Below are 27276 nucleotides of genomic sequence, written 5' to 3'. Positions count from 1 at the left end.
ATAGTCAATTGATACGACGTGAAGATACATTGTAAATATGTTTTACACCACTTAAGTTAATCTTAAGTAAGCAAAGGAAAAAATAATGAATTGAAATGATATACGTAAATAAAATCACATAAAATTGTTATATTATTTACATGTGTAAGTGATTATGAATTATATTAATAATACCATATTGTTTTAATCCAAAAGTTCTGTTCTACCTTAAAAGAGGTCATTGTATAGAATGTTGCATGTATGGAGAGATTGCATAGCACAGGGTATAATACAACCTTATAGAAGAGTGCACCATAGTTTTATAATGTGCGCTGCTACAGAGGTTCAAACGAATGCACACGGTACCAGCCATACCATGTCTTAATTTAAACCTCAGCCTTAGTGCATTCATACGAAATTATAATAACACATGTCAGTAAAAATATTCTCAGGTACTTTTCTCTTATAAAACAGCACTAAAATAACCATTTATGAAACTCATTTTGGCAGTATTTTAAACTTTCGTTCTTGTTCAAAATATCTTGTGTTCAGATTTTACCTAACATCATAACATTACATGTTTAATACATTTTAATTTACAACAGTAAGTTAATAACAAAATTAACAACAAAATATAAATCAAAACTTTTTAACTCATATTATATTTTATATTTGCTGATACTATAAATAATATAATAATATTCATTATCATTTTATTAAGAAATTTTATACGGGGTGGATGACTGTAAAAAATCTGTGTATTGCCATTGGAATGAATTATTTGTGCATTAGGTTTTGTTTTGAAATTGTTTGACTCATGTTTTTGCACATAATATACAACATGTATCAGAATAAACGCAAGACTTTTCAAGGGGTCATTTTACTCATCATTTTAAACAACTTTTATCATTGGAATAAATACAATAACCGCGAAAAAATATCGAATGCTCCATATATCTGGGCGTACGACTCGATAACATTTTCTGAACAACAATAATTTGTTTTTCCGTATTGGTCCTATAGTAAAAGTTGTTCGTAATAATGAGTATGCCAGCTTTCGAGGTTTTGCGTTAATTCTATTACATGTTGTATAATTTCTGATATCATGGGACATTTCCAATTAGAGTAACTTGTCGGTGCCTAATTACGTAAAAAGGAATGGACATACATGGAGAACAGTCATCAACCCTCAATATGTTACAAAAGTTGATAATATTTATATCAGCTGGGGTGCAAATACTGCAAATATCGCGGTCAATTTACAAGTGAATCATTTTTTATTTTTTATTCAGATTTGATTACATATATTATTATCATATTAATTAACGTTGACTTCTAGCAAATATCGATTAGCGGCACGGTCGATTTTTCATGCCTTTCTCATATTAATGCACCCACTGAACAAACAAACACATAAGGCAGTCTTAAGCTAAAATGCAGGCTCCAAAAACTTGATCTTAATAATAATTCTCTTACAGATTAAATCATAAAAGTGTCGGTAGCTATGATTGAATAAGACTTTTATTCTATAAAGTTTAAAATCTGTTCAGTTAATGATTTCAAACTTTGTCGAAATGATTACATAATTATCTCACGCGTATTTATCGATATACATCGACTAACTGAACAGTTAGGCTCGCGACCGCGCCGCTGCACCAACTCATGATTAAGGACTCCGGTTGGGCCCGAAACCAGTCGGAAGATCTAGATTAATATGCGGGAGAAACCCTTTATCATATAATTATGTCAGACAGTCTGTCTAATATGGCTTCTATATTGATATTTATTAGGATTCATGGGAAAGAAAGCACCATTTCGCAGAGCTTTATTGATATATTCTCTGGTCTATAATACTGGAATGTATGTGAAAAATGTATATAGTCTACCGACACTTTTATATTATCTGGTCATGACACGAGATTATTCTCAAAAACATTCATGACTAATATACAATTTCGATAAAAAGTTCATAATAAAGTTAGTCATCATAAATTACCTAAAATTAAAAAAATATGTACAATCTACATTTTGTACATGCAATATACAATACACGCATACAATTTTATAATCAGCATAATATCAAAGTGTAGAAAATAATCACACTCATGAACACACTAATAAATGGAGATTTCGTAACAAATTATTCGTGTTTTCTGAATAATATAATGTCTATTAATGCTCATATAAAAATCTTATGGAAATAAAAACAAAAATCAAAATTTTTATAACATACATATATCACAGATACCTAAGGAAGATATTACTTATTATATCTATCGTTGAGGTGCTGTATACAGTCCCTAAAATATTTTAATAAATAAATAAAGAGCACTCAATCTTAAAATCCTATGTGAATACTGTTAATAAAATATTCATGTTATTAGCTCGACTTCCTGTTTTCATTGTTCACAAAAAAAGTTTATATATAATATTCTTCAGTTGCACTTTTACACTTGAAAGTAATCGCTGACGGTGGCATCGCCTCCGTTAATACTGCTTTTCGGCTCGCTTCGGTTTGGTACACTAATCTTTTCGTAACCCGCAGCTGAGTCTGACCTCTCAACGCTAGAGCTCGCTGTTCCTTCACTGTGAACCTTTTCATAAGGCGGTTCCTTCTTGGATAGTTCGAAATACTTTACGCTTTCATAATTCGGATCTTTCTTCGATCGTACTGAATCATACTTTGAGTCTTTTGATCGAACCGACTCGTATTTAGGATCCTTACATCTTAATGACTCGTAATTCGGATCCTGTGTATTCACACTTTCGTAGTTGGGATCCTTGGGGCGGACAGATTCATAATTGGGATCTGACTCACTGCCTGTATTGTACAGGGGGTCGTGAGGCATGGACTCGTAATTTGGTTCTAAGGTGGGTTCATCATTGTTGTTTGCAGGCCAATTATTATATTTACTGGGTTTCTTATTGACAGTTGAGTACGTAGGTTGTACTTTGTAATTAGGCGCAATTGTTGCATAAGGTGGCGTGGGCGGTTGGTTTCTCAATACCTCGTAATTTGGATCGGAATCTGAAGCGTTGTTATCAGTCTTGGAAATATGTTCATATCCAGCGTCACTGCTCACTATGCTGTTCGGACCACTGTCGACGACCAAGTGGTTCAGTTTCAATAGGTTATTGTTTGAGAAGTTTGTGTTCGCACCTATATTGTTTCTGTCTTTAACTGTTTCGTATCCAGGATCTTGATTTTGTGACGATTTCCGCTCTTTGTGTGCAATCGTTTCGTATCCGTGATTAATGGACTTCTTGCGGTCAATAGTTTCATAGCCAGGATCGTCACCTCGGTATTTTGATGTATGAGGTTCTCCACTTTCTTTGAATTCTTTTGATCGTCTTGTGGTATCCTCAGCTCTGCCTTTAGTTTTCTTCATAACTTTGGCGTACATTTCTTCGACATTTCGCGAGGGACTTTCAGTAACCCGGTGATCCGAGTTCAAGCTCGTATTGGCATCAGCTGATGAATAGTCACTGTATCCTGGGCCATCGATAGAGTTGTAAAGGTTATCAGCTTGGCCGTCACGTTGATCAATATCAAAGTTTAGTTCTCTGGCAACAAGTGGGCGGATTAGATCTCCAGAACTAAACCTGTGTTTCTCGACGGGATAGTTACAACCATAAAAGTCTGATGAGCTCACGCAACTGTTGTTTCTTTGATGTTTCTCGTTGAGGCTGCGCCGTAACTTATCGTGATTAAAGTGAAGATCACCTAAAAAGAACCAGTATTAGAAGTTTCATTAGCATTACCAGTATATGTTAATATAAGAAGTTTATTTACCTGTACTGGACATTCGTTGATGGCGTTGTGCCAGAGCCTGGTCTATAGCCGGCTGGCGGGGCGCGTGCGTTGTGTGCGTGGCGTGCGTAGCGTGGCCGGTGTGCGTGGTGTGGGCGGCGTGGCCAGTGTGCGTGGTGTGCGTGGTGTGCGTGGCGTGCGTGGCGTGTGCAGCGTGGCTGGTGTGAGCGGGCGGGTGCGCGGCGGCGGGCGCGGTCGCGTGTGGAGGGGGCGGCAGCGGGGAGTTGGCCTGACGCTTCTCGGGCTTCGGCGAGCCCAGCGCGCCCGTCGAGTTGGAGCATGATGAGGACGACGCTGGTGGAACGAATTATCATTAATATGTCAACTTATTAGTGACTAGATGTTGCTCGCGGCTCTGTTCGAAAAAATATTACCTTCCTTTAAGGTTTAAGGAAGTTGGACAAAAGTAGTCTTTGTGTTAGTCCAAGATATCAGCTTCCTCCATACCAAATTTAAGTTTGTGCGTGAAGAGATACTTTCCCATTTATAACGTAAACTTAATTTTGATATAATTTTTTTTTATATAAAAAACAGTTATATGGCCACAACTCGTTACAGCTATCAGTACTCATATAAGTTTTTTTTATCAATTCCACAATTAATTCATACCTCAATCAGAAGCAATAATAAAAAGTCAAACTTAAGTTCAGTTTTTAAACAATTAAGAATAATAATACCTTGTCTAGAGTGTGTAGCATGCGACGTCGAAGCGCCAATTTCAGGTGGTGCACTTCTTCTGTAAACATAAAATGAACTCTATTAAATCTGCCTTACAGTTTATATTTGATTACTTAGAAAACATTAAAATGAACTCTTATCACATCTACCTTACAGTACATATTTCATTACATAGTGAACATTAAAATGAACTCTATCACATCTGCCTTACAGTACATATTTCATTACATAGTGAATGATATTTACCGGGTGACGTGAGCGGGGTCTGAGTGTAGTAAGTCGGGTGTAGGGTCCCGCCGGCGTGGCTCGGCCCCGATCTGTGCGTATGTGTCCGAACCCTCGCCCACGCTTGCTTCCTCAATTGCAGCGTACATCTCATCTGTAAGAAATAGAAAATAATGATATAGATGTGTGTACCACTAAAACTAACTTGTATATTATTCGTATATTAAACCAAGGGGGAGGTTCTTAATTCTTCTGTATTTTGGTTGTTATCTCAGAGCTTCGGACTGGATGAGCCGATTGTTAATTTAAAGTCTTATTCAGTTGCCTTTTTAATACAAAAAGAACCGTGCCATGAATGAAGTTGTAAACTATTTTTTTTTGCGAACGAATACACTATAGTGTAATCCCTACATTTTACATATTTTTATAAAGATTAACTCTCATATTTTATGTATATTTTACTACGACAAAAATCCATCAATTTCAAAGAACCGCTATTTGCCATTTTACGGGGAATTATTCACTTGCGGCTTAGTTTAAATATGATCATTCACTTGTGAAGTGATACGACAGCTATATTTTTATAAATAATAAGTTAATTGATGTTAGAAGTCTTAAGATCGAGATAGTGACGAGGCGCCAAATAATACGTCGATATCAGTGATTATGATTAGTAATAATTCTAATATTTTATTACCTAAAACAAAAGAAACGAATCGCTTCTTGATAATTTTGCGAAAAAAATATCTTTGTTTTCCTAGTGACATATTGGATAACAGTTCTTTTCTTTCAACTGGTAGCTGAACATCTTATCGGCAATGAGCGTGAACCGCGGAATATATAAGAAAATAATCAGTCCAAATCGGAAACCTCGTCCTTCATGAAGACGGTAAAGAATACAGTCTAGCATTGCTTTCCCAGCTATCGGATGGCGATAGATGTCAGTAGAAGCTAATATCGGTGCTCTTTCCTTTTTTCGTCTTCACCTAAGCATCGCAGATATTTCTGGCCACTCTTTCTTACGTAGATGTGTGTTTCTTGCCTTTTCTAACCATATAAGGGTCAAAAGTAACGTGCCCAGTCTAAATTAAGTTAATATCGTCTATTTAGAGTATACAAAGATTTATACTAACCAGAATCGTCTGATACTGTTGCATAGTGTGGTTGTGACGGCGGCTTGCTGCTCTGAGCCCTGATGTTACTCAGTGGTTCTCGAACTGAGATGCTTGTGTAGCCCTCTGAAATAAAGCAGGAAATCATAAACAAGGGCTATTAAAGTACTTATAAGTTATAAACAATATAAGTGTCAATCATACACATCTTGTTAAATCACAGAATGTTTACCTAAACTAGTAAATCATCCCATAAATCACACGTAAATTACCCTGATGGTTCACTCATGCTGTCAACTCGCAGCCGGCAGTCGCGTCAGTTCATGATTACGGACTCCGGTTGCGTCCGAAATTACTCGGGTAGTTCCGAAAAACACGGATGAGTAAACCGTTGTATCAGCCTCATGAAAGCTACCAAGGTTTGATTTAAAGTAACTTCATTAATTCTTAACTAGAAGGAAATTACCATGATATTTTTTAAAGAACCACAAATGGCACTAATAAATTAAGATTTTATCGATTTCTGAGAAAAGTATAAAAGGAATGTTAATGGACATATTATTTTATGTGCATAATAAGACTAATGAGATTATACATGAAATATCCACAATCTTGATTGCAGTTATTGATTTTTGATGATATTTGTACGGCTGGTAATTAAGGATGGTAATGCACTGAGATTGGAGACGATAAAGAGATTAAGATTGTGTTATGTAACAAAAAAACTTATATTTGGTACACGAAGTTCAAAAGCAAGGAGTGGAAGTGCTATAAGAGGTCAATGCCACGTCTTAAAGTAATATTATTGCAATTGGGGAGAAAGAGAAGGAGAGACAGCCCAACTCGGTGTAGAGCGGCTTCTCTCTTCCGCGACTACTAGAAATATTACTTTAGGAGTTGATGGTAAGCCCTGATGTTTTTTTTTAAGAATCGAAATAACTTGTTGCCCTTTGAACCAATAGATAAGTCATGTGTTTCAAGTGCTTTTTGGAAATGTCAAACAAAGACTTTAATTCTTTGAAATACTTTTTAATAAATTGTAATATAATTTTTTCCTCGAGGAATCCGGACACGCGGATGCAATAAGAATTTAAATTACATTTTTAAACACAAGTGAATTTAAACTCTAAGGCGAAGAATTAAAATTGAAATTTTATGTTCAATATGAAATATAAATCACTCATTTCCTATCTTCGTTTAAATCTAATCAGTTAAAAATGAACTTTTAACGTAACTTCTTATCGTTGTCAACATCTACAGGTTATTAAGCTGATTTTTCCGTTCTTTAGACCGTCATGTCTTATGTGAGTACTCGCAGACTATTTGGCGAGAGCAAGCGTGCTAATATAAAACCGGTTAAGTTCGAGTCGGACTCGCGAAACTGAGGGTTCAGTACATACAGTACATACGTACATTATTTTCGTCTACCTTACATCTATTTACGGACATAAAGGCAGCCGAGTCTGTTCTATGCATCAGCTCGCGTGCATCAGTGATTATATTGCGATAGCAGTTTATAAATAATATATGTGATAAACTTTATTTAAATTCATAATTAATAATTATCAGCTATTTTCTACCCTTTTTTATTCTATCAAAGTAATCAAAACGTGGAACTTATTTTTTTATTTTTTGGACTTTAGTTGACAGGCGAACATTTAAAAAATCCTTTTAGAAAGTGGAGATAGCAAATTATAGCATTACGATTCCAAGGAATAATATTATATTAAAATATCTATTTAAGTACTCGCTTAAATACTTTATTAATATACGTGTATCTGTATTGTGATCGATCATTCGTGAATGACGGGGCTATTGATGTCAAAAAGCGTGATTGGTATGTGATTGATAAACAGATTGGAGCCGCGTAATATCACAGTTGATATCAAACTTCCGTACAACGCGGAATGTTAAGCGACAAATACATTAAGACGGTTACATTCTCTAATTTTTATTAATTGGCCTAAATTGGTTAGACTCCTTGCGTTACATTTAATGAAACATTGTCTCTAGTATGAAATGATCATATACTTATCGTTATAACAAGAAGTTATGAAGTTCGCAACCGGACTCAACAAAATTATGGGTTGGTGACTGTATAGAAAATCCGAGTTAATACAGTGTATGCATTAATAGGCAAAATATTATAAAACTGTTTACTCCTCAGACAGAATTCCAAAAAACATTTAGTACCTAGGTATTTTTCATTTGATCACATCATAGAAAGCAAGGAAGATTACAAGCACTTAGATGATGTAATATATGCTACCATATATTACATCATCTAAGTGCTTGGGGGGGGCAAAACACATTCTTGCTAGTAAAAAGCTTACTGGTAAGTGGCGTCACGCGAGATTTCAAATCACAGTCACAGTAATATTCTCTAGGCATGAAGTGTTATATATTCGTTTGAGATGAGTTAATAATGCATTCTATTAGGATTATGTAGTAAAAGACAATTTTCTTTGTTGTCTACACTGTGTTATTGTTTATGCGAAAAGTCAAAGAGGATTCTGGGAACGTTGCACTGTGGCGAAACCTCCTCCAGTTGTTTGCTTATAAATGTCATTGTCTAACTGATCGTATCGTTGCGAGCGATAAGTGTTTCTGTTGTTTAGTTTTAATATAAAATCAAAGTCCAGATATTATAATGCCGAGCATAAATAGCGTGCATTGCATTATAATCAACGATGGATCACTTTGTCTGTTTCCTTTATTTTTTCATATTTTTTTATTCGTCATTGTCAGCAAATTTCCTTGCCGGGCACAGTTCCGTGACTTTTTGAACCATTTCCATCGTTCTCTAGCCGGTACTATGTATTTTTTTTTCTAATATATTGCCACTTCTGAAGTAGATTTCTAGTTGGTCGACAAACTTTTTATTCGTTTTAGTTCAATTTTCTTTTTTGAGCTATAGGCTCAGGTTTAGATGATATTGTAGCCGTAATAAAAGTACCTTCTAAAACATATACTTACTTGCGGAATCAGTAGAATCTCCGCTGAAGTGTGTTGTATTATCGGTATTGGGTCGTGGTGATGGCGGCGTTATATACGGCAGCTCCTGACTCGAAGGTAGCTGCCCGCTTATCGCCACCGACGCCGATATTACTACCGATTCTGAAAACGTATTATCAAAAGTTAGAAACAGTTACGGTAAACATTTATATCAATCTTGATTTTAAAGTTTTATAATTGAATTGTATAGTTAAAACCATTTAAGTGCCTATGTTTCTTATATCTCAGTTATGATTTCAGATAATATTGAAATCAGAATTTAAATAAAGGAAATTAATTCTGTGTATTTTCTTTTATACGGCTGTGATCCATCTTATACATAGAAAATTATGTGAAATAGCGGATTTTAGTCTAAAAATAACGTATACGAGAATAAATCTTGGATCTACTACAATGTGGTATCGACTTTGAGAAAACAATGTTAGTTAACTAATTAATTAGTAATTACACATACCTGCAGGGTTTTGGCCCACTTCTCTCTCATCGATTTGTATTTCCCGTTCGGATGATTGATCAGTAGTCACTTCAACAAGGCTGAAATTAAAAAAAAATAGGGAAAAATCATTATAAACTTATCAATTCTTGTATTTAGCGTCTCAGTCGTGTTGTGAATAGACAAAGAATCATTAAGCTTATTACTACTAGTTACATAATTACCGTTTCCAGTTCAAGTGGGTTCTTCATGACTTATCAAACAAATTGTGTTTTATGATATTAAGTTAAAAAAAAACACTTTGGTAAGTATCTTTAGAACTGGAATTGTATATTATATATTTTAAAAAGTAATTTTGCTTCTAAGACTTCAATCAATACTACTCAAAAATCTTAAATTAGTATTTAGGTATATTGAATACTAACATATGACTCTCATTCTGTAGTTTAGCGTAGGCATGTTCGTAGGGATGATCACGGCTAGTCGAAGCTGTAGCTACCGTCTTGCTACCTGTAGATATACAACACTGATTACTGAAAAACACTGATTAGCACTACCACTTAAAGTCGGCTTCTTTGTTCACACAATTAGATCGAAACCCCGATAGTGTCGATCTTATCGCTAATCTAATGAATGAACCATCACTACCCAGTAGCAACGGCCTTTAACTGTTAAGACTAGGATATTTTTAATATTCCAATATATGTGCAATCGAATTGAGGAATTTTCTCTTTATCTTCATGAAACCTTGATTTAGAATATTTTTGGACGTGATATAAATACTATTAGACTGTGTAATACAAATATTTTGCTTTGATTTGATTATGAGAATTGAAAGAGGATTTAAAAATGTGTCATAGCACTCATTTGTATAATTATATCGTCGAGAGAATCTAGTGTCTGGTTGGAATTGAATAGTCAGTATAGTGCTATCATATATTTAAAACTGAATATTTAATGAGGGAAGGTAAACCTTTCTTACTTTACCTCATTGAAAGGGCACCACTAGAGACTTAGCGTGACGCATAACAAAACTAGGGAACTCCCCGAATGACCGCTTTAAAATTATTATGTGGTTATTAACCACATAATAATCAATTTACTAACGATGCTAGACTAAGGCTTTCCTCCATTCCGTCCAGCTTTTCGAAAGAAGCGACAGACCGCTGTGGTCTGGCTCTTCTTCCGAAAGTCTCTAATAAAGAAGAGCATTCCGCATATACCCGACTTAGAACAACGTCTAGTTTAAGAAAATAAAACAAAAGGGTTCTACTAGAGAAATCATTAACCTATACAAACAATTGCTCAAGTCCTAAATATTCCTGAAATGAGATAAGGAGATGTATGATTTCTCGATCAGAAGCAGGACGGTTTTTCTCATTTGGCGAAATCTCTTGCTATCCTTATAAAAAAGAACAACCACTAACAATACAACATTATCAGTCGGAAATACCTTCAACATTCTATTGCAACCATTAAAACTGACATGCAATTAGAAATAGGTACCAGTTATCTTATAAACAATAAGTACTTAATAAGCAGTTTAGCTAAGAATGTATTTGCATATTTATTAACTACATAAATAAAACACTTTATGTCCATCTATTGCGTTGTGCAAAGTTACATATGTATGTTATAAGACATCATAACTATAATGTATCGGTAAAGAGTGCCATTTTGAAGGAATATTATCTTAAATCATCATTATGCAAGAAACTGGATTCTGGTATGTTGTTATTAACTTGCTAGGTATTTAATATTAAATGTCTTAGGTAGGAGTATGGTTTAGTTTTACAAATACTTATGAAACCTGCCGTGGCTATGAATTATATTTTTATGGGCCAATGAAGAGACAACACAATATACCTAGTTCGCTTCATAATCTTAGACGATTATGTACAAATTAAAAAAAAAGCTTTTGATCTTCAAATCTAATCTACTACTTCTCTAGTTATTTAATTCCAAAATCTCATTACGGAGGAAAACCATCCGATCATGAATGACAATAATTTGTCTTTGTTTTTAATGCCTTCATAACCAAATCACGCAACTTACTAACATATAAACGCCGGATACACAACAACAAACAGGACCTTAAGACGTTTAAAACCTAAGAGATTGAAACTTAAACCATTGACAGTCGGCTCAGAGATCATTTTCCATTATCGCATTATCTCGTTGCGCATACTTTCGCTCACGACCTTTATTGAACTAGATATTGTTCGAGGTATCGTAGGTCACGCAGAATGTTTATCTAACGACTGTCACAAGTTTATGCGCTCCGCACAGGTGGTTTTCCTTTGTTAGGTAGGTTTCACCTGACGAGAAATATTGATTTCAAATGCACCTTATTTTTTCTGGCTCACTGAAGCAGTGTTAATTAATTCATCAATGTCGATCAATCAATACAATGTATCTAGAGGAAATATAGCAATACTAACGTTACTTGCATTCTGATACTTTACCTTCATCCAAATTCACGGTGGCATATATTTCTGAGGCAGTGTCTCCGCTGTCGTTCCGTCCAACGGGCTGAGGTATCTCCGGCAAACTTCTTTGACTGTTTTGCGTAGACGCCCTGTTAATTGAACAAGAAATAAATGTAAAAACACTCTCGATACTGTGGGAATACAAAGGGTTAAGGGGATAAAGGGATTTGATCTACAAAAAAAAACTTCATATACCAAGAAGTATAAAGTACCTATCTACTATGAAAGTAAGGGACATGGATACATGCTACTACAGACCTCTTTAGTCACTATCACGTAATAAAAACATCAAAGATAGGAAGGAATATTTCAGTCTAGAGAAGGTAAAACGATCTCGGTGAAATATGTAAAAGCTGTCGTAATACAGTACCGTACCGAACCAAAACAAAAGCAACATTTGCGTGCATCACGCAACGATTGAAAGGTCATAATGCCGCTACACCACTTACTCCGTTACTATAACATTTTGGAACATTGTAAAGTTCTAGGTCAATGTTGAGAGTAAAGCAAAAAAGATGTCGTTTCGCTAAACGTCATGTCGTGTATCATGAATTATTCTATAAAGAGAACGTACGAGAACTTACATCCCATGAATATTGAACAGTACCTTAATTAAACTTCAGAGAGACTCCATAATTAATTACAGAACAATTAACTATTATTAGAAATCGATAAGCGTCTGCATCCCTATAAGGATTATAAAGTGATGTAAGCATGTAAGTAGGATCGTAGGTACTGTACACCGTACGTTCAGGAAAATGTAGAAATATGTCGGTTAATGTTAGACACTTGGTGTCGAAGGTTTAGAATGCGAACATCGCAGCTTTTAGGGCTTTGAGACGAACAGATCTAGTCTGACTTAACATGGTCAGGCCACCTAGAAATTAACAAACTAGTTTGTGCCTGTTTACCATAATAGTGTATCCTTAATTCCTCGTCCAATAGAATTCATTTTATTGGTTGTTTGATATCTAGAAAACTGGCGTTAATGCCGAAAATATACACATCTATTAGTAACTTTTACACCACAGGTTAAGTTCTTTAATACTATGTAGTTGTTCTAAATTAATTACCCTAGGCCCTTTCCCGAAGTTAAAGCTATTCTATAACTAATTTCATCAAGTTCAGTTTAGAGGTTTAACCGTGAAAGCGTAACACAAATTACAGAGTTACTTTCACATTCATAAAATAAAGTAATATTCATACGTAAGGGCTTCAATCTCATGTAATAGTGGTTTAAGAGTTTGAATAAATAAATATTTGTAACATCTTTATTTCATACATTTAACCTTTTTAGAAATTGCAATTTAGCGAATGGCTAGAGACTGGAGAGCTGTGTAGACTCAGAGAAAATCACACTTTCAGTCGCTAAACTGATTAGCATCTCAATTTAACAGACGAAAGTTTTATGGAGGAATGCCTTTACATTTAGGCAACAGTTGAGGTCGGATCGTGACATTTCGAACTTCTCTGAACCGTATTCAGAGAATGCAAGCGTGAAGCTATACAGCCTTTTCGTAAAGGTGAGATTTGAATCACTGAAATAAAAGGCGCCGTGAAGTTAGATTTGCCCTCCTTATTCTTGTAATCGTACATACTTATAAGTTATGAATATTTGACTTGCTTCATCTATTATGATACCGGAAACCAGAAACACGGGGATAATGTGTCATTTATAATCGATATTAAATTTTTGCAGCCCCCTAACAAAATCGAGAACGTTTTTATCAGGGTTACTTCAGAATCTGGTGGTTGTATTTTGTTTTGAGATCGAGTAGCGTACCAGTGTTGTCAGCGACTTTAATTGTCAATCGAGCATAGTTTCAACTCATGAAACCGTGTTAATTAGCGCTAGAAGTTGATTCTCACAGGAGTAAGCCTACTGGGTTCATATAATGTATGATGAGTCTATACACAAAACCTATGAATTCCCGAACCAGCTAGTAGGTTACACTGGCTAAGATTAAATGTAGAAAAAAATTCAATTAATTAATTTTCTCGTACTTTTAAGAAATTCACAAGTCTTGAATAGTCGTATGTATGACGACATTCTCATCGACGTCGTCATGACGTTTGCTGCCTAACTGTAACAAGTGTAAGACCTCAAGCTAAAAAATGACTAACACAATAAATTGTCTGGCATTTAAAGGATACCTTTTCAACAAAAAACTTTGTCATTTCAGATAGTGAGTCAACAAAGTTTTATGAATGACTCAAATCAAGATTACTAAGAAAATAAGACCAATTGGCGATTGCTATAGAATAGTCTTAATTGTAGAGCAGTTAATTACCTAAATAGCTGAAACAATTAAACCGTGTCATAATAAAACAATCTATTCAATTAAGGTACTGCTGAATCAAAATTAATAACTGGTAACAGGTATTATCCATTAAGAGAATGATGCATGCAATTACCTATTTATCCTGCATGCAAATAGTTTATATTAGGAACAGCAGAAACATGATTTTGCGGAATGTCATACACAAAACCAATAATAATATTCATATCTCTAATAAACTGATTTACCATTTCTTCTATTAGTATGTACAAGATATATTTAAAATGAACAAGAAACAAACAACACTAAAAATGTTAAGGAGAAGAGATACAAATACTGTTTAACGAACAGGATCTAAAACGATAATAGATGGAAGAGTATAGATTATAGAGGAAAATTATTATGGCCCAGTAACTGTTAGCAAGTTAATATAACATCCCCATAAATTTAATTATTAGATATCTGATTAATAAATATACTATTATAACACCAATGCTAAAATACAAGAGCAAAATTGGTTAGATAACATTATCTATTAAATTGTTAAATATCTTGATTTTAGACCGAGATGTTAGCCCCTGAGTTAGGTATGTCTAGTCTAGGTCATGCTAGATCTATAACAAACCGCTTGATAGAGGCCGGAGTGGTAGGCGTTGGAGATGGTGCCTCCTCATCAAAACGAATTTTGACCACACCGGCCGTACCAACCAACTCACTTCTGTTAAATATAAAAATATTCTTTTATTATCTTATACATAATTTTATTTTCTTAAATTTTTATGATGTTGGTGTTGACGAATATTTTTTTATTCTGTACCTATTGATTTTGTTTTCATCCAAGTATTCGTCCATAGTAAAAAGTTTTCTGTTTATTTCTTTATATATACAAACTTTGAACTTTAATATTTATGTATTCTAATTGGAATATCTAAATGAAATAAAAAAAAAATTTAGCTCTGTTCTACAGACTAAAATTAATGTGATACAATAAGTATTACAAAACATATTCCTATTTTATTTAAATTTCAAAAATATGTTTTTTATTCTTTCATATTTTACATATTCTATATGGTTCTAATATTTTTGTGATTTATTACTTACTAAATGATTTAAAGTGAAAGCTATTTATATTTCTCAAATTATTTATGTTGTGTTCCCTATGTTTTACTTGCTTCATTTAAGACTACTTAATTGGATAACATCCGTATCTTTCGTAAAATAAAATAAAAGGATTTTACTCACTTCTGGTTGGAGTTCTTGCAGCCACAGACACATGCTGAAAGTACTGTAATGAGAGTGACAAGCACCCCCACACTTAGAGCTATCTCTATTAAAGTATACATAACAAGTGTTTGTCAATCAATGCCAATCCGAACGAGCGGTTTTCTAAAGAAATATTCCATCACAAATATAACATTAAGTCACTCCCTTAAACAGAAACATTACATGTACACAACTCTCTTCCATTTGAATAAAAAGTGTTGAAATGTAGGACACTTGACTACGCGACCACATATATTGAGTTAAATCTCAAACACAAACAACTCGGTTACCACTGTTATAACGAAGTAAAGGTAATGAATATTTAATTAGCTCATAATATTTTACTATAATTATTTGCTATCATTTATTGTAGAAGCGAAAGCAATGCACATCATATCCATCGACACAGATAATAATGCAATATTACGTTTATAGTGTTGCACGTTTCCATACCAAATGTCAACATCGATAAAATCTAATCGTGAATGAACATTACTGCTGTCAGAGGTACAAAATTATAATTATTATTATTGAGATGACCATTCTAATTAAAATTATTAATTATAGAGGTAATTAGCAATTTAATTTAACCTAAATGAATTTTGAGTGACAGTGACCTGTACGTCTACTAGAGTAATTGTTTTGAAATTATTTAGAGACTAGTTTTACGTTGATAAAATTAATACTTTTCAGTTTTGTAGTCAACGTCAAATTTGGTTACAGAGAGATTAAGGTTTGCGAAAGGCTAATGAAGTACAAATAATGTTATCGTTACCGCTGAACAGAACGCGCGAAACAATTCCATAAGCTGGTTTTAAAGCCATGCTGTTCCATCGTTAACCATCGGAATTGACAGCCAAAATGTATGATAATATTACGAAACTTTTTAGAATGTACATATAGCTTTCAACAGGGAAACAGCGGTTCGGTTAAAATGTAAGCTTTTGGGAATCAGTGCCGGCTAAAGGTCAGCGTGGCTCATGGGACTCCACACTGCTAAGCTAAAACTGAACTGAGCTGGCCGCATTACCCGTACGAAGCTCAATAATTGGAATAAAAACATCTGATTGACTTTATCAAGCTGGATCTCTTAAATGAGACAGACAGAGGAGACATTTTAGTAAAGATATTGATTGCTTCTTTAGAGATTAGTGTTTAGTCTTGACAGAAGCTACTTTTGGCCAAGTGAGTGGACACGGATCAAGTTAAATTTAAAATATAATGTTGGTCCACTTTTTTAGAAGTTTTGATGATATCGATAAACAATGTGCAACATTACGCGGTTCATAGACACTGGAGAAAATAATCAATGACATTTAAATGTCGCCAAGTAAATAAATATTCTAAATAAAAAAAAAGAACATTTAACCAAGAAAAGTAAGTATTTTAAGCCTAATTAAAAAGCTTCTGTTAATTGGCACAAGAAGGTAAAATATTAATTGTTTTTGTTTAGAAGGTTTCTTCTTTTTTTTATCCTATTTAAATTAAAGGATAGATTTTGATTGAGCATTTGAAGGGTTATTTCGATACAGGGCAGATCATTAAATTATTTTACATTCATAAAAGTATTAGGCAATGAAATTCTGATCAAACGTTTTGTTACCAATGATGCATGGGTATTTAATAATCTGTGGTGGAAAATGTAGTCATGTCAAATGAACTTCAATTGTATTTCAGAAACCGTTGATTTTTGGAGGTTATTCAAACGAAAAGACCGCAAAAGTATAAGGGTTATTGTAACAACGTATTATTGCTCTATATAAAGAGAGCCTCTTCATTGCGAACAACCCCATAAAACTATGTCATTTCATACTTGATTGGGAAATAGACAATTTTAACGAAAGGAGAAATAAACAACTGCCAATATGGAAACGAAATCTGAAATATTTCCCCAAAGATTAATTATTGCTGTGTTGTGGAACATCGGATTACAGACGTTTCTTGCCATTGTGTTAGTGTTTGTCATACAAGTAGACTTGCTGCATCCTGTGACATGGGTCACTTCGACTCTGCACGACATATTCGGATGGAAGATGGCACTTAACATCGTGCTTCTTGGCTTGGTATCATTCTTTCAAGCATACGTTTATGGAAGCTACTACATGCAACCACTGCCAAAGTATTTCACCAGATTTTCAATGTTTTTGAATATGTTTTCAGTTCAAAACATAATGTTTAGTATTCTGTATGCTTTGAGTGGTTATTTCACAATGGGATTGTATTCTTCATTAGCGAAAAGCAATTACAACATTCTTAAGAAGAAATGTGACCATTACGATGCTCAATGCCTTGTGGAACAGAGCCTCTTCTTACAGTTTGGAGGCATGTGGATGGGGTTGTACTACTTTCTGAATATTCACATCTTTGGAACAACAATGCTCATGTTTCCACATATTTATCAGGACAAGTTTCAGCAAATTAAACTGGCTATCAACAACATATTATCTATGGGATTTAGGAACTCTGTGATGCCAGTGGTTTATTACTGCTTATTCTATTATTTATGGGGTAATAAGCCCAGGAGTGTTGTTTCTGAGGTTTACAGTTTATATTTGGAAGACCCTCCTTTGGACAATGTATTTAATCTGACAAGTTCTGGCATTTGGATTGGCCTCTGGTTCTACACTAGCCTGTTTTTCGTGTCTGTTTACACAATGAGAACTATCTTCAACATAATTCTGACCGAGCCAATGAAGTTTCCTATTGAGTCTAAAAATTGCTTAATGCTCCATAATGCATTGGCTTTGAGGGCTGAATTCAATGGTTACTTGGGAGCACAAGATTTAAGAATCATGTCAATGACTGATCCATCAAGACGGCAAATCATTTTTACTCTATCACAACCTGGAGGTCACCCGAGAAATTGGAACAACTTATTGGAACAATGTCTGAATATTATAAATGACTTTAGTAAAGAATTGGATGCAGTGAATAGTGATGGGAAACCTACTGAGGCAGAAAATCCTATGCTCAGAAGCAACGGAACCATGTCACCAAGCACAGCCTTTGATTATTCTGGTAAAATAAGAAACATGGCACAGTCTCCAAAACTACATGAATTTAAAGATCATAATAGAAATAAAATAGAGGATTCCTTGTCTAATGTGGTGAAGAATGAAATAAATAATTTAATTCAGAAGCTTTGCCAGAAACCAGGCTTTAGTTATTTATTCGGAGAACTGACTGACACTAAATTGAAGTATTTGTTAATGCAATCTCAACCTGTGATGTGGACATGTGAAGGATTAGCTTGTATAGCTGCTGCATCATTGAATGAGGATAAATATGGAGTAGTGCAAAATGATTTGCCCATTGTGATATCAACTTTAATTAATCTTAAGCAAAACTTAGATAAGCTGGTTAAACCTGGCCTGGTGCCTAGGAAGCACATATTAAATGATAACTTGGCTATTAAGATGAAGACTGCCTTGATCTCATCAGTAAAGAGAAGCATTTATAAAATTGCCATAACTTTCTCAAAATACATTCATGAAATACCTTTAGAACCTGATATTCAAATTGCATTGCAGCCATTTTTAATGTGTAAAGAAGCTTGAAAACTATTTACTTGTGATACCTTAATTAATAAACTTTTTACTTTTAAATGATGTTGTTTTTTTGGGGATGATTGAAAGAAGTTTTATAAACAAAGATGTCTATTAAAAATCTCTAAAAATGTAACCCATCATACATTAATAAATTAAACTCCATATCACATTATTAATAATACATAGTACTAATATTGATTTTAACACATTAATTTCAATTTGACTAGAATTTTAAGGTGATAACAGTAATTATCTGGAATTCTTCATAAGAATGTGGTGTTTTATTTTGCTCATAAGAATTTTTGCTACATTTAAGACAAAACATGGACAATATTATCACTAAATACTTATTTCTTGCTGATGGAGTATCAATATCTTAAAGTGATCGTTCTACTTTATCTACTCAATATTGAACTAGTAGCTTTATTACTAAAAGAGTATAATAATTAGACAATCGCAACATCTTGTATAAGTGGTGATTGAATCTGCTTTTTTCTGTTTTCATTGTATTCTTTGGCAATTTTCTGTGGAAGAATTCAGAGTAGAGTATCTTCATCGCGCAGATCGCTACTCAGCAGTAGAGATCGTTGGCTTGCGGCACCAAGTAATGCTGTGCGTTCAGCTGATGACGTCCCCGACTCGCAGCTCAGTGAAGCTAGATATACAATATAGTGTTGCATAAAACTGTATCATTTGAATATTTAATACATTGTATACACAAAAGCAACAACAAATAGAGACATAGATAGGTAATTTGGCGATGAATGTTACTCCTATATTTATAAATATTGCAATATTAGTGGTCAATGATGTAACATCAAATTTATGATTTCCTACTCTATCTACTATATTGATTTCAGAGAGTATATTCAGTATTCTTGATCAAAATGAAATATTCAGTTTACGTATGAATGCAAGAGATGAGTTAGCGACAAGGCGATTATCGTCTCATTGACAAATCGAATTGTTTTGAATATTGACAAAATGTTGAGACAATAATAAGAAGAAGTAATCATCGCCAAACAACCCAGAAATAGAGAAACAATAGCAGAGACAGTATAACTCACGACAGAGGAGGCGGCTCGGCAAGACAACAGGTGGAAAGAGAGAGACGATTGCGGGGGTTGCGTATAAGTTGAGCGGTACATACGAAGGGTTGTTTACCGTCGGGGCTGGCGTGCGGCGTGGCGCTGGGCGAGCGCGCGCCCGCCTCGGGCGACGCCAGCGCCGCGCGCGCGCTGCCGCCCGGAGACTCCGTCATGGACGCCTGCAGGCTGTAGCTCTCCCTGCAACACGCAAGTGACGCTGGACATACGGGCCCACGGGTTGCTTTGTTAACTTGTTCATTTTTTACGATTAAAGAGTTCTAAGATTTGTAATTTCACAAAAGTTGGTAAGTTAGTTCATCATATAATACTATACTGTCCGTCTTTATGGCATTTTGTCTTTAAATATATTGGACTCTTTTTTTGCCTTTTAAATTTAGAGGTCAAGTAAACATTTAAGCTGACATATGAGTATAATGGTGATACATCGATAGGCAGGGTTTAAACCAAAAGCATAAAGATAGGTACATAGATAGAGATATAACATTAGGAACGCATCGTGCACACAACGTTGAATGACGATCATGCCGCACATAGAGCCCGTTGCGCAAGGCGTTCGATACATCGAGACGGCATGCTGACCACACTTAGTATTGGTCGTCTATTTACTGATGGTTGGGTAATGCTAGCCTGTATCCCGACGTGGACGACGTCTGGGAGATCTCGCTGTCGTACGACGTGTCGGTGTTGATGTAGGCGGGTTGCAGGAACGGCGGCTGCGACCACGCGCGGCGAAGTGGTGTTGATTCCGGGCCCGGAGATGAACCGTCGTCAGACTCTAGACGTGCGTGAGACACCTGTTTCCGAACAACATTTTCAATTACGTTTCTAGGTGTAACTCAAAAACCTGTAAATTATGTAAGTGTAAATGTTCACATAAAGTTGTGTTGCGCTTACTATTTCCATCAATTTCTCCAAAAATTCTAACTGTTATCTATAACTTTAATATTATGTCACCTCATACCATCTTATTTGTGTCAATTTCATGTAAAGTTATGTGCTAAATTGGTTAAATAGCTCCAAACGTTACCCCCTTCTACGTCCTGTCCCAGCGAAACTTCTTAAGTCATTCTCATAGCTGTTACCTGCCTTTCAAGTTTCAGTTTTGTTGGACCCACCTCAGGCTTAGTATGCCTGCTGCGTCGGAACTTAAACGTTTTCTTGGAGGGTCCGTGTGCGCGTTGCAGGCGCGGTCGCTCGGCCGCGTCCGTGACGTCAGCCGCGTCGGGAGACTCCACGCGGGGCGCCGCGCCCTCGCCGCACGACGCAGAGCCCGGGGACATCGGGGACAGGGGACTCATTGATGTCTCTCCTAAAGGCAACAATGCGATCATACACCTATTCATAATATTTATAGAAAGAGGCTACAAAGTGCCTTCAGGACTCAGTTTGTAGTCGGCCAAAGCTATAACTTATTTGACTTGTCAAAACGTCTGTGGGGCGATATACTGAAAGGAGATATTCCGTCCACAGGTTTCTAGGTAACTTGCCTTCATTGGCTTTGGCTTGGTTTCTATGCAAAACATAAAGAGGACGCTAGTAATAAATGCTTACCAGAAGTAAACTTCAATTCCACAGACGGTACAAATCGCAATTTAGTCTGATTGCTCGTGTATGACGGTGTACTGACGGTAGGTTTCGTATCGCTGCCGTAATTATTCAGCGAGCCTGATAAAAAATATGTAATAAAACAATAATTAAAGGACCGGAGGATAGAGCAACTGAAATGGTATTAAGGTTGTTATTTCGTTCTTTTATAAATTGGTGTTTATCTTACCAACGTGAGAGTTGCCACTACTAGCATTATTATTGCTGTTTTCACTCAGCCGACCACTTATCAATGGAGCTTCAAACGTTGGCATATGCTGGCTTGTGGTTGAACTGCTAGATAACGATTCTGCAAAAATGAGGATTATTTTATTTACTGATATAAGATTCTATTATTATCACTCCGAGACTGTATTAAACACATCCGATTAGTACATATTCTTGTGTTAAATTAGTCGAACTTTTTTGGTGCTGAATAAATATGTTGCGTAGAATAAAAACGGTAAATGTATCTTTTAGACTAAGGAGCCGAAACGCAATAATAGAGAGAAGAGGTTCAAAAATGTTTGCAGAGATGTGAAAAAAAAAGAAATCTAATGAAATATAAGTGACGCAACTAATGTAACAAGTTTTGGATCAAATATCCAAAATGTTGATAACGAAACCAAAACCTATGTGTTTGAGGCACTCTTACAAGTAGGCATGTACGTAGCCTTGTATGAAGGCTTGGCCTAGTCTGCAGCGAGATGAGACTCCCCGAGGATTTGAGTGATGAGGATTCGTCCGCCTTTCCCTGCACTGCACTGCCTATACGTACCCCTCTGCGCGGACAGCGGCGCCACATGGTCGGGCGTGCGCGGCAGCGGCGCGGCGCGGCCCACCAGCATGGAGATGAGCGAGGGCCGGTGCGCCGCGTGCTTGTCCGCCAGCGCGCCCGTGCGCGGGAACACCTCCGACGAGCGCTTGCCCGCGCCCGTACCCAGGTTCTCCGCTATTTGCTCTGCCGAACGAATAGTTCAGAACGTCATTCGGTGTTTGAAAGGACATTTTAAGGTTATTGATAATAATTATTTACAATATTCATAAATATCGATGAATATTGCTATGCTATACCTAATAGTGTAAAGTATAAATAATTTCTGTTAACGAAATGTCACAGTCATTCTAATCACAGTGCTATTATATAACCAAAAGCTAAAGAAGTTCCAAAAATCAACTTTATTTATAGATAAATAAAAAATCGCTTAATTTCAGCTAAAAGAAATTCCTAAAATTATTGCAGCATAAGAAACAAACGATAGAGAAGAAGGGTATTTACAAAGGGCGGTCAAGGCTGATGATAATGAGGATAAAAAAATAAATAATATAATACCAAATTTAAACTGATCGTGTGTATCCCGCATATGTCGCAGTTCCCTCGCTAGCTCCGCCAGTAGCGCCCCCCTAGCGCGTGCGGCCGGTAGCTTGAGTCCTCGCACCCGCTCACGTACTACGAACTGCATGTGGCGCTCGTTGTCACCGATAGGTGGCTGGGAGAGCTGGGAGAGCATAATAATATGAGAGTTAGGATCATTAAGAAGATGATAGGTTCTGGGCAGCAAAAAGGTCGCTATACTGTTTGTAGTATTTATAACAAAGTATGTGCTTTGGAATTTCTGAAAATAAACGTAATGACAGTGTGTGGAATAATTAGAACCAAAATTAAATGGAAAGATCTATTCTGCTTGAATTGGATTAAAGTACAGAAGAGTCTAGCTTTTTGAATGCTTCGCTGTGCTATCAAGTCAAAAGCATAAAAATAGTAAAACACTGGACAGTTTAGGTATAACTATACCACGAGAAAAACAGTTACATTGTACATACCTCTATATATTTATGTGTTTACCTTATGCACAATAAACGGCTGCAACAGAATGTACAGCGGAGAGCGATACGTGACAACGTGTTCTAGGAAGTCCCACAGATGGTGCGCGGCTTCGTTACGACGGCCCAAGTCCCGCATGGCGCGGGCGATGCGGCCCCACTCCGAACATAGCTCGCTCGTGAAACACGCACATAATACCTTCAATGCTGGAATATCGGAAAAAGAGGGGAAAAATAATAGGATTATATCGTTCTGCTATATATATATTTTTATTAAGTATCTATTCCTATGTTTACTCTTCATTTTGAAAATGGTCTCGGTATGTTATGAAAATAATTGTATCGTGGGAACGTTAATAAACAAAGTTTGTATCAAATACACACACACATGCAATTAAAAGAACTAAAGATAGTAATGCAAAGCAATTTGTCGTTATAATTTGAAGAAAGCGCCATCTATCGAGCATCATCTTATTATAATTTTGTTTACCTACAGGGCACATTATTAGAGGAAACTTACCCAGAAAGGCGATTCTATAAAGTTGATTGGACAGTCTGGTAGTATTCCTAGTGTCTCTACTCCCTGTAAATGTAAGGGAGTTGGCGCGGTTGTCGGCAGCGTTGAGTTTAGCATTGACGGCTGCTAGCTGGCCGGGCGGCGCCGGGGGGCATAACGCGTTCAGTACTACTGATACGAGGTAGCTCACGTCTGATTGACGGAGGGGCGGCACATCTAAAAAGGAGGTCAATTTAAAATAGACTAGATTAGGGAAAGAAAAAAGAATAAATTGGAGTAAATTTAAAAAGTAGTACATTTGAAGTTGGACCAAAATCAAAATCAAAAGTTTTTATTTCAAGTAGGCCGTTTTCCAGGCACTTTCAAAACGTTAAGGTGATGGCTCTAGTTGCGCGGTTCCAAAGTGTCACTCTTATGGAGAAGAACCGGCAAGAAACTCCATAAGTTACTCTTTTTAAAAGTAAATGTACAACTGAAAATGACCTTAAAACCCTATCTTGATACAGTTGAAATATTATAAGCCTAGTATATTTATAATTGTTATAATAACCAATTTACCTTTTCTACCGCTACCAACACGTAAACAGAGTGGCATAAACAAATTCATCAGCATATTTTCTGTTTTCTCAGCCGAAGGGAAACTGGCGCTGCCTCCGCACATTTGCTCCAATGAGTAGTTATCCTATAATATTGATAGTACGTACTTTGTTAATAAACATACAGATTACAAGTGGAAGCAGTAAGTAATTTAAATTTCAGCTTAAACTTAGGTCACATGTGTATCATGTTGAAAAAAATAATGTTATATAGCTGTAATTTTTTAGAGAGTGTGATATTTACCCCAGAGTTAATGATTTGTAGTGCTATAAGTCTGACGACTGTGCTGCAGAAATGTGGCGGCGGTGGCTGTGACATTAGGGCCGCCGTGGCTGAGGATAAGTTCTCTCCGCAGTTGTTGTCTGACACTATCAATGCCTGTTAATACAATAAAATACAATTATATTACGTATTGTAATAGCAAAACCATGTTTTCACACTCTCTTTTTTCTTACTTAAAGGTACAAATAGTTTCTGCAAAAAGTGACAATCGAAATAAACGTATTTTAGTTAAGTCAATAATGTGCATGTGTTCAAGAATGAATTTTTTGATGAATTTTTAATGTTTTTTCCTATACATTTGACGATCAGAAGTGCAGGAAAAACTTACTTGAACGGTATTTAGGAGAGTTTTCACTTGTTGCCAGTGCATTATATATGGACAACGAATCATTGTTTCGTAAACGCCTTTCAGAAGCACTGCAGCTGAATCCCAGTCTGTGTTTCTCTGTAAGCATATATTGTACAGGTCAGAAGTAATTAGAGTAAAATGTGGCAAATAAAAACATCTCTTCCTAGCAGAGATTTTTCTTGGGTTTGTCATTATCGTAGTATTTCCTGACTATGCTGCGGTCGGCTACCAGTCTAACCGGATGTAGCTATGTACCAGTGTTTTATAAGGAGCGACTGCCTATCTGACATCCTCAACCGAGTTACCTAGGCAACACGATATAACTGAGTTAGACTGGTTGTCAGACTTTCTAGCTTCTGACTACTCGTAACCACCGTCAAAAATCTATGAATAACAGCGGGGGAAATATAAAATGAAATAAAAATGTATAAAAAGTATTTTTTATTTCTACTTACCCTGATGCTAGGTTTCTTAGCAATCTTAAGGAAAACCTTATCCAATCTCCTTAGAATCATGATAAGGGCTGGTCTTAATGCGTCATCAGCCCAGTCCGCAGCCGGCAGTACTTGCGTCATATAACGTTGTAAGCCGCGACAACCCATAGACTCAGGGTCGTAAGGAGAGACCTTTAGCAACGAGTGAGCGATTTCTGCAAGGCGCTGGAATGTGGATAGAAATATGAGTTGATTTTTAAAGTAGTTTGAAATAGGTGTGCTTTCATTGCTTTATTAGTAGAAAGCTTTTAATACAAAACACTTCATAGTTTTGTGAATAATGCTGTTCACGCGTTTAATTGTAAAAGATAGAGAGGTAAGAGAGGTTTATATGAAGTAAGAGACCTTTCCCCTGTGAGAAATGTGGGACTTTATATGAGGAAGTCCACAAGAGTTAATTTGCATTATTTTTTGGAGGGTCGGGATTTTTTTCTCATCATCGTCACCTTATACTTAACCGTGTGATTGTGTAATAAAAGCTTTTTTGTGACTTACTGCGTGTGACTTGGAATCCAATAATTCTACAGGCTTTCCTTCCGTACCACCGCTACGGTTAGACCCGTTGATTTCCAGTAAGCGAGTTGTAGCCCGGCCAATGAATTCACCGACTAGCGATAGTAACACATCGCGAGGTCTCCGGTATTCTGCTCGAACCAACTGCGAAATAGAGGATATTGTTTTAAGCTGTTGTTTGAAGGTCACACAATAGGTAAGCAACGATAGATGAGAGCTGTATTATGAGATTTATAAAGAATATCTATTATATTTTGGTTTAGGAAGAAAAGCTTCTCTTTCTACCATTGTATTATATTTACGTGCTATAATGCATAATCTGATTTTTTTCATGGACTGTCGTAGTTGACTGTCCAAGGCAGTATGTGTTTCACTTTGGATACTGTTGACTACTAAAGAGTCTATAGGCCTCAATACATAGCAAATACAACTTCCTTGAAGGACGCACATGGATAAATAATACGTGATTTGTCCTTTTACCTCCGAATCTTCAGCCCCAGTATACTCAGGAACAGGTATCTTGGAGTTATCGTATTTAGAATGGGACTCTTCGAAGGCGATGATGGTTGCGGCGGCCGTGCGTGGCCCCGTCCTCTGTGACGAGCCCTTATGCTCAGGCGACGTTCTGTACGGGCCGTTGTAAGATCTATAATATTGCACGAAAAGGGACAACATAAAAAAATAATTGGTTGTTTAATAAAGCAGTTTATAAGGCATTCGCATTATACATAACTTTTTAAATTTATAGCTTAGAGAATTTTTTATAATTTAGTTTTTTCGTGAATGGCTTTTCATCGCCAGCGAAATTAGTCACTAATAAAATGCGTAAGGAAAGAGCTGTATGCAAGAATGAAGCGCAAATTAAGTATACAGGTATAGGGATTTCAGTACAAAAAGTATGTTAGATAAGAACTCACTTCGACAGGCCCTCACAGTTGTTGACAAGTGTCTTTATGGCAATAGCCAACTGCTGAATGATCTCTTTCTCAGTTTTGCCCTCGCGATTGTAGGTTGGCAATTGAATTTGTTTGACGTAACATGGGAGAATGGCTTCTAATATTATCTGCAATTTGAGTTGCAAGGAGATTGAATTGGAGCGACAGTAAAACTACAACAACATGCGATGCAGTAGATGAGCATATTGAGCATAGAACCAGTCTACACCACTGAAATCT

At 36.0% G+C, this 27276-nt stretch overlaps 3 protein-coding genes across 4 annotated transcripts in view; 1 reads left to right on the top strand and 2 right to left on the bottom strand.

The window, feature by feature from the left end:
* Positions 1 to 638: 638 nt before the first annotated feature.
* LOC113496939 lies at positions 639 to 15816 on the bottom strand. The gene is made up of 12 exons (XM_026876342.1): positions 15264 to 15816; positions 14647 to 14739; positions 11719 to 11831; positions 9679 to 9763; positions 9275 to 9354; positions 8782 to 8922; positions 5827 to 5931; positions 4715 to 4847; positions 4468 to 4526; positions 3995 to 4084; positions 3773 to 3913; positions 639 to 3703 (listed from the first exon to the last, which is right to left on the bottom strand). The coding sequence occupies exons 1-12, from the start codon at positions 15362 to 15364 to the stop codon at positions 2427 to 2429; spliced, it is 2418 nt and encodes an 805-aa protein (XP_026732143.1). The 5' UTR covers positions 15365 to 15816; the 3' UTR covers positions 639 to 2426.
* Positions 15817 to 16926: 1110 nt separating this feature from the next.
* LOC113496936 (nucleoporin NDC1) lies at positions 16927 to 18889 on the top strand. Its single transcript, XM_026876337.1, has one exon. The coding sequence runs from the start codon at positions 17150 to 17152 to the stop codon at positions 18839 to 18841; it is 1692 nt and encodes a 563-aa protein (XP_026732138.1). The 5' UTR covers positions 16927 to 17149; the 3' UTR covers positions 18842 to 18889.
* A 33-nt stretch (positions 18890 to 18922) lies between these two features.
* Positions 18923 to 27276, bottom strand: part of LOC113496935 (protein unc-80 homolog) — a 29938-nt gene continuing 21584 nt past the window's right edge. For both annotated transcript variants that reach the window (XM_026876335.1, XM_026876336.1), the window contains 17 exons: positions 27019 to 27164; positions 26582 to 26747; positions 26084 to 26245; positions 25550 to 25753; positions 25074 to 25190; positions 24707 to 24841; positions 24425 to 24548; positions 23870 to 24082; positions 23372 to 23556; positions 22859 to 23024; positions 22304 to 22486; positions 21716 to 21835; positions 21493 to 21606; positions 21057 to 21250; positions 20548 to 20735; positions 19997 to 20118; positions 18923 to 19487 (listed from right to left, as the gene is read on the bottom strand). In XM_026876335.1, coding sequence (XP_026732136.1) covers positions 19369 to 19487; positions 19997 to 20118; positions 20548 to 20735; positions 21057 to 21250; positions 21493 to 21606; positions 21716 to 21835; positions 22304 to 22486; positions 22859 to 23024; positions 23372 to 23556; positions 23870 to 24082; positions 24425 to 24548; positions 24707 to 24841; positions 25074 to 25190; positions 25550 to 25753; positions 26084 to 26245; positions 26582 to 26747; positions 27019 to 27164 — 2658 coding nt within the window. In that variant the 3' untranslated portion in view covers positions 18923 to 19368. The remainder of the gene's footprint in view (positions 19488 to 19996; positions 20119 to 20547; positions 20736 to 21056; positions 21251 to 21492; positions 21607 to 21715; positions 21836 to 22303; positions 22487 to 22858; positions 23025 to 23371; positions 23557 to 23869; positions 24083 to 24424; positions 24549 to 24706; positions 24842 to 25073; positions 25191 to 25549; positions 25754 to 26083; positions 26246 to 26581; positions 26748 to 27018; positions 27165 to 27276) is intronic.

The sequence above is a fragment of the Trichoplusia ni genome, chromosome 8, assembly GCF_003590095.1.
Source record: "Trichoplusia ni isolate ovarian cell line Hi5 chromosome 8, tn1, whole genome shotgun sequence".
In the NCBI taxonomy this organism is placed as follows: domain Eukaryota; kingdom Metazoa; phylum Arthropoda; class Insecta; order Lepidoptera; family Noctuidae; genus Trichoplusia; species Trichoplusia ni.
This window is presented reverse-complemented; position numbering and strand designations above follow the sequence as displayed.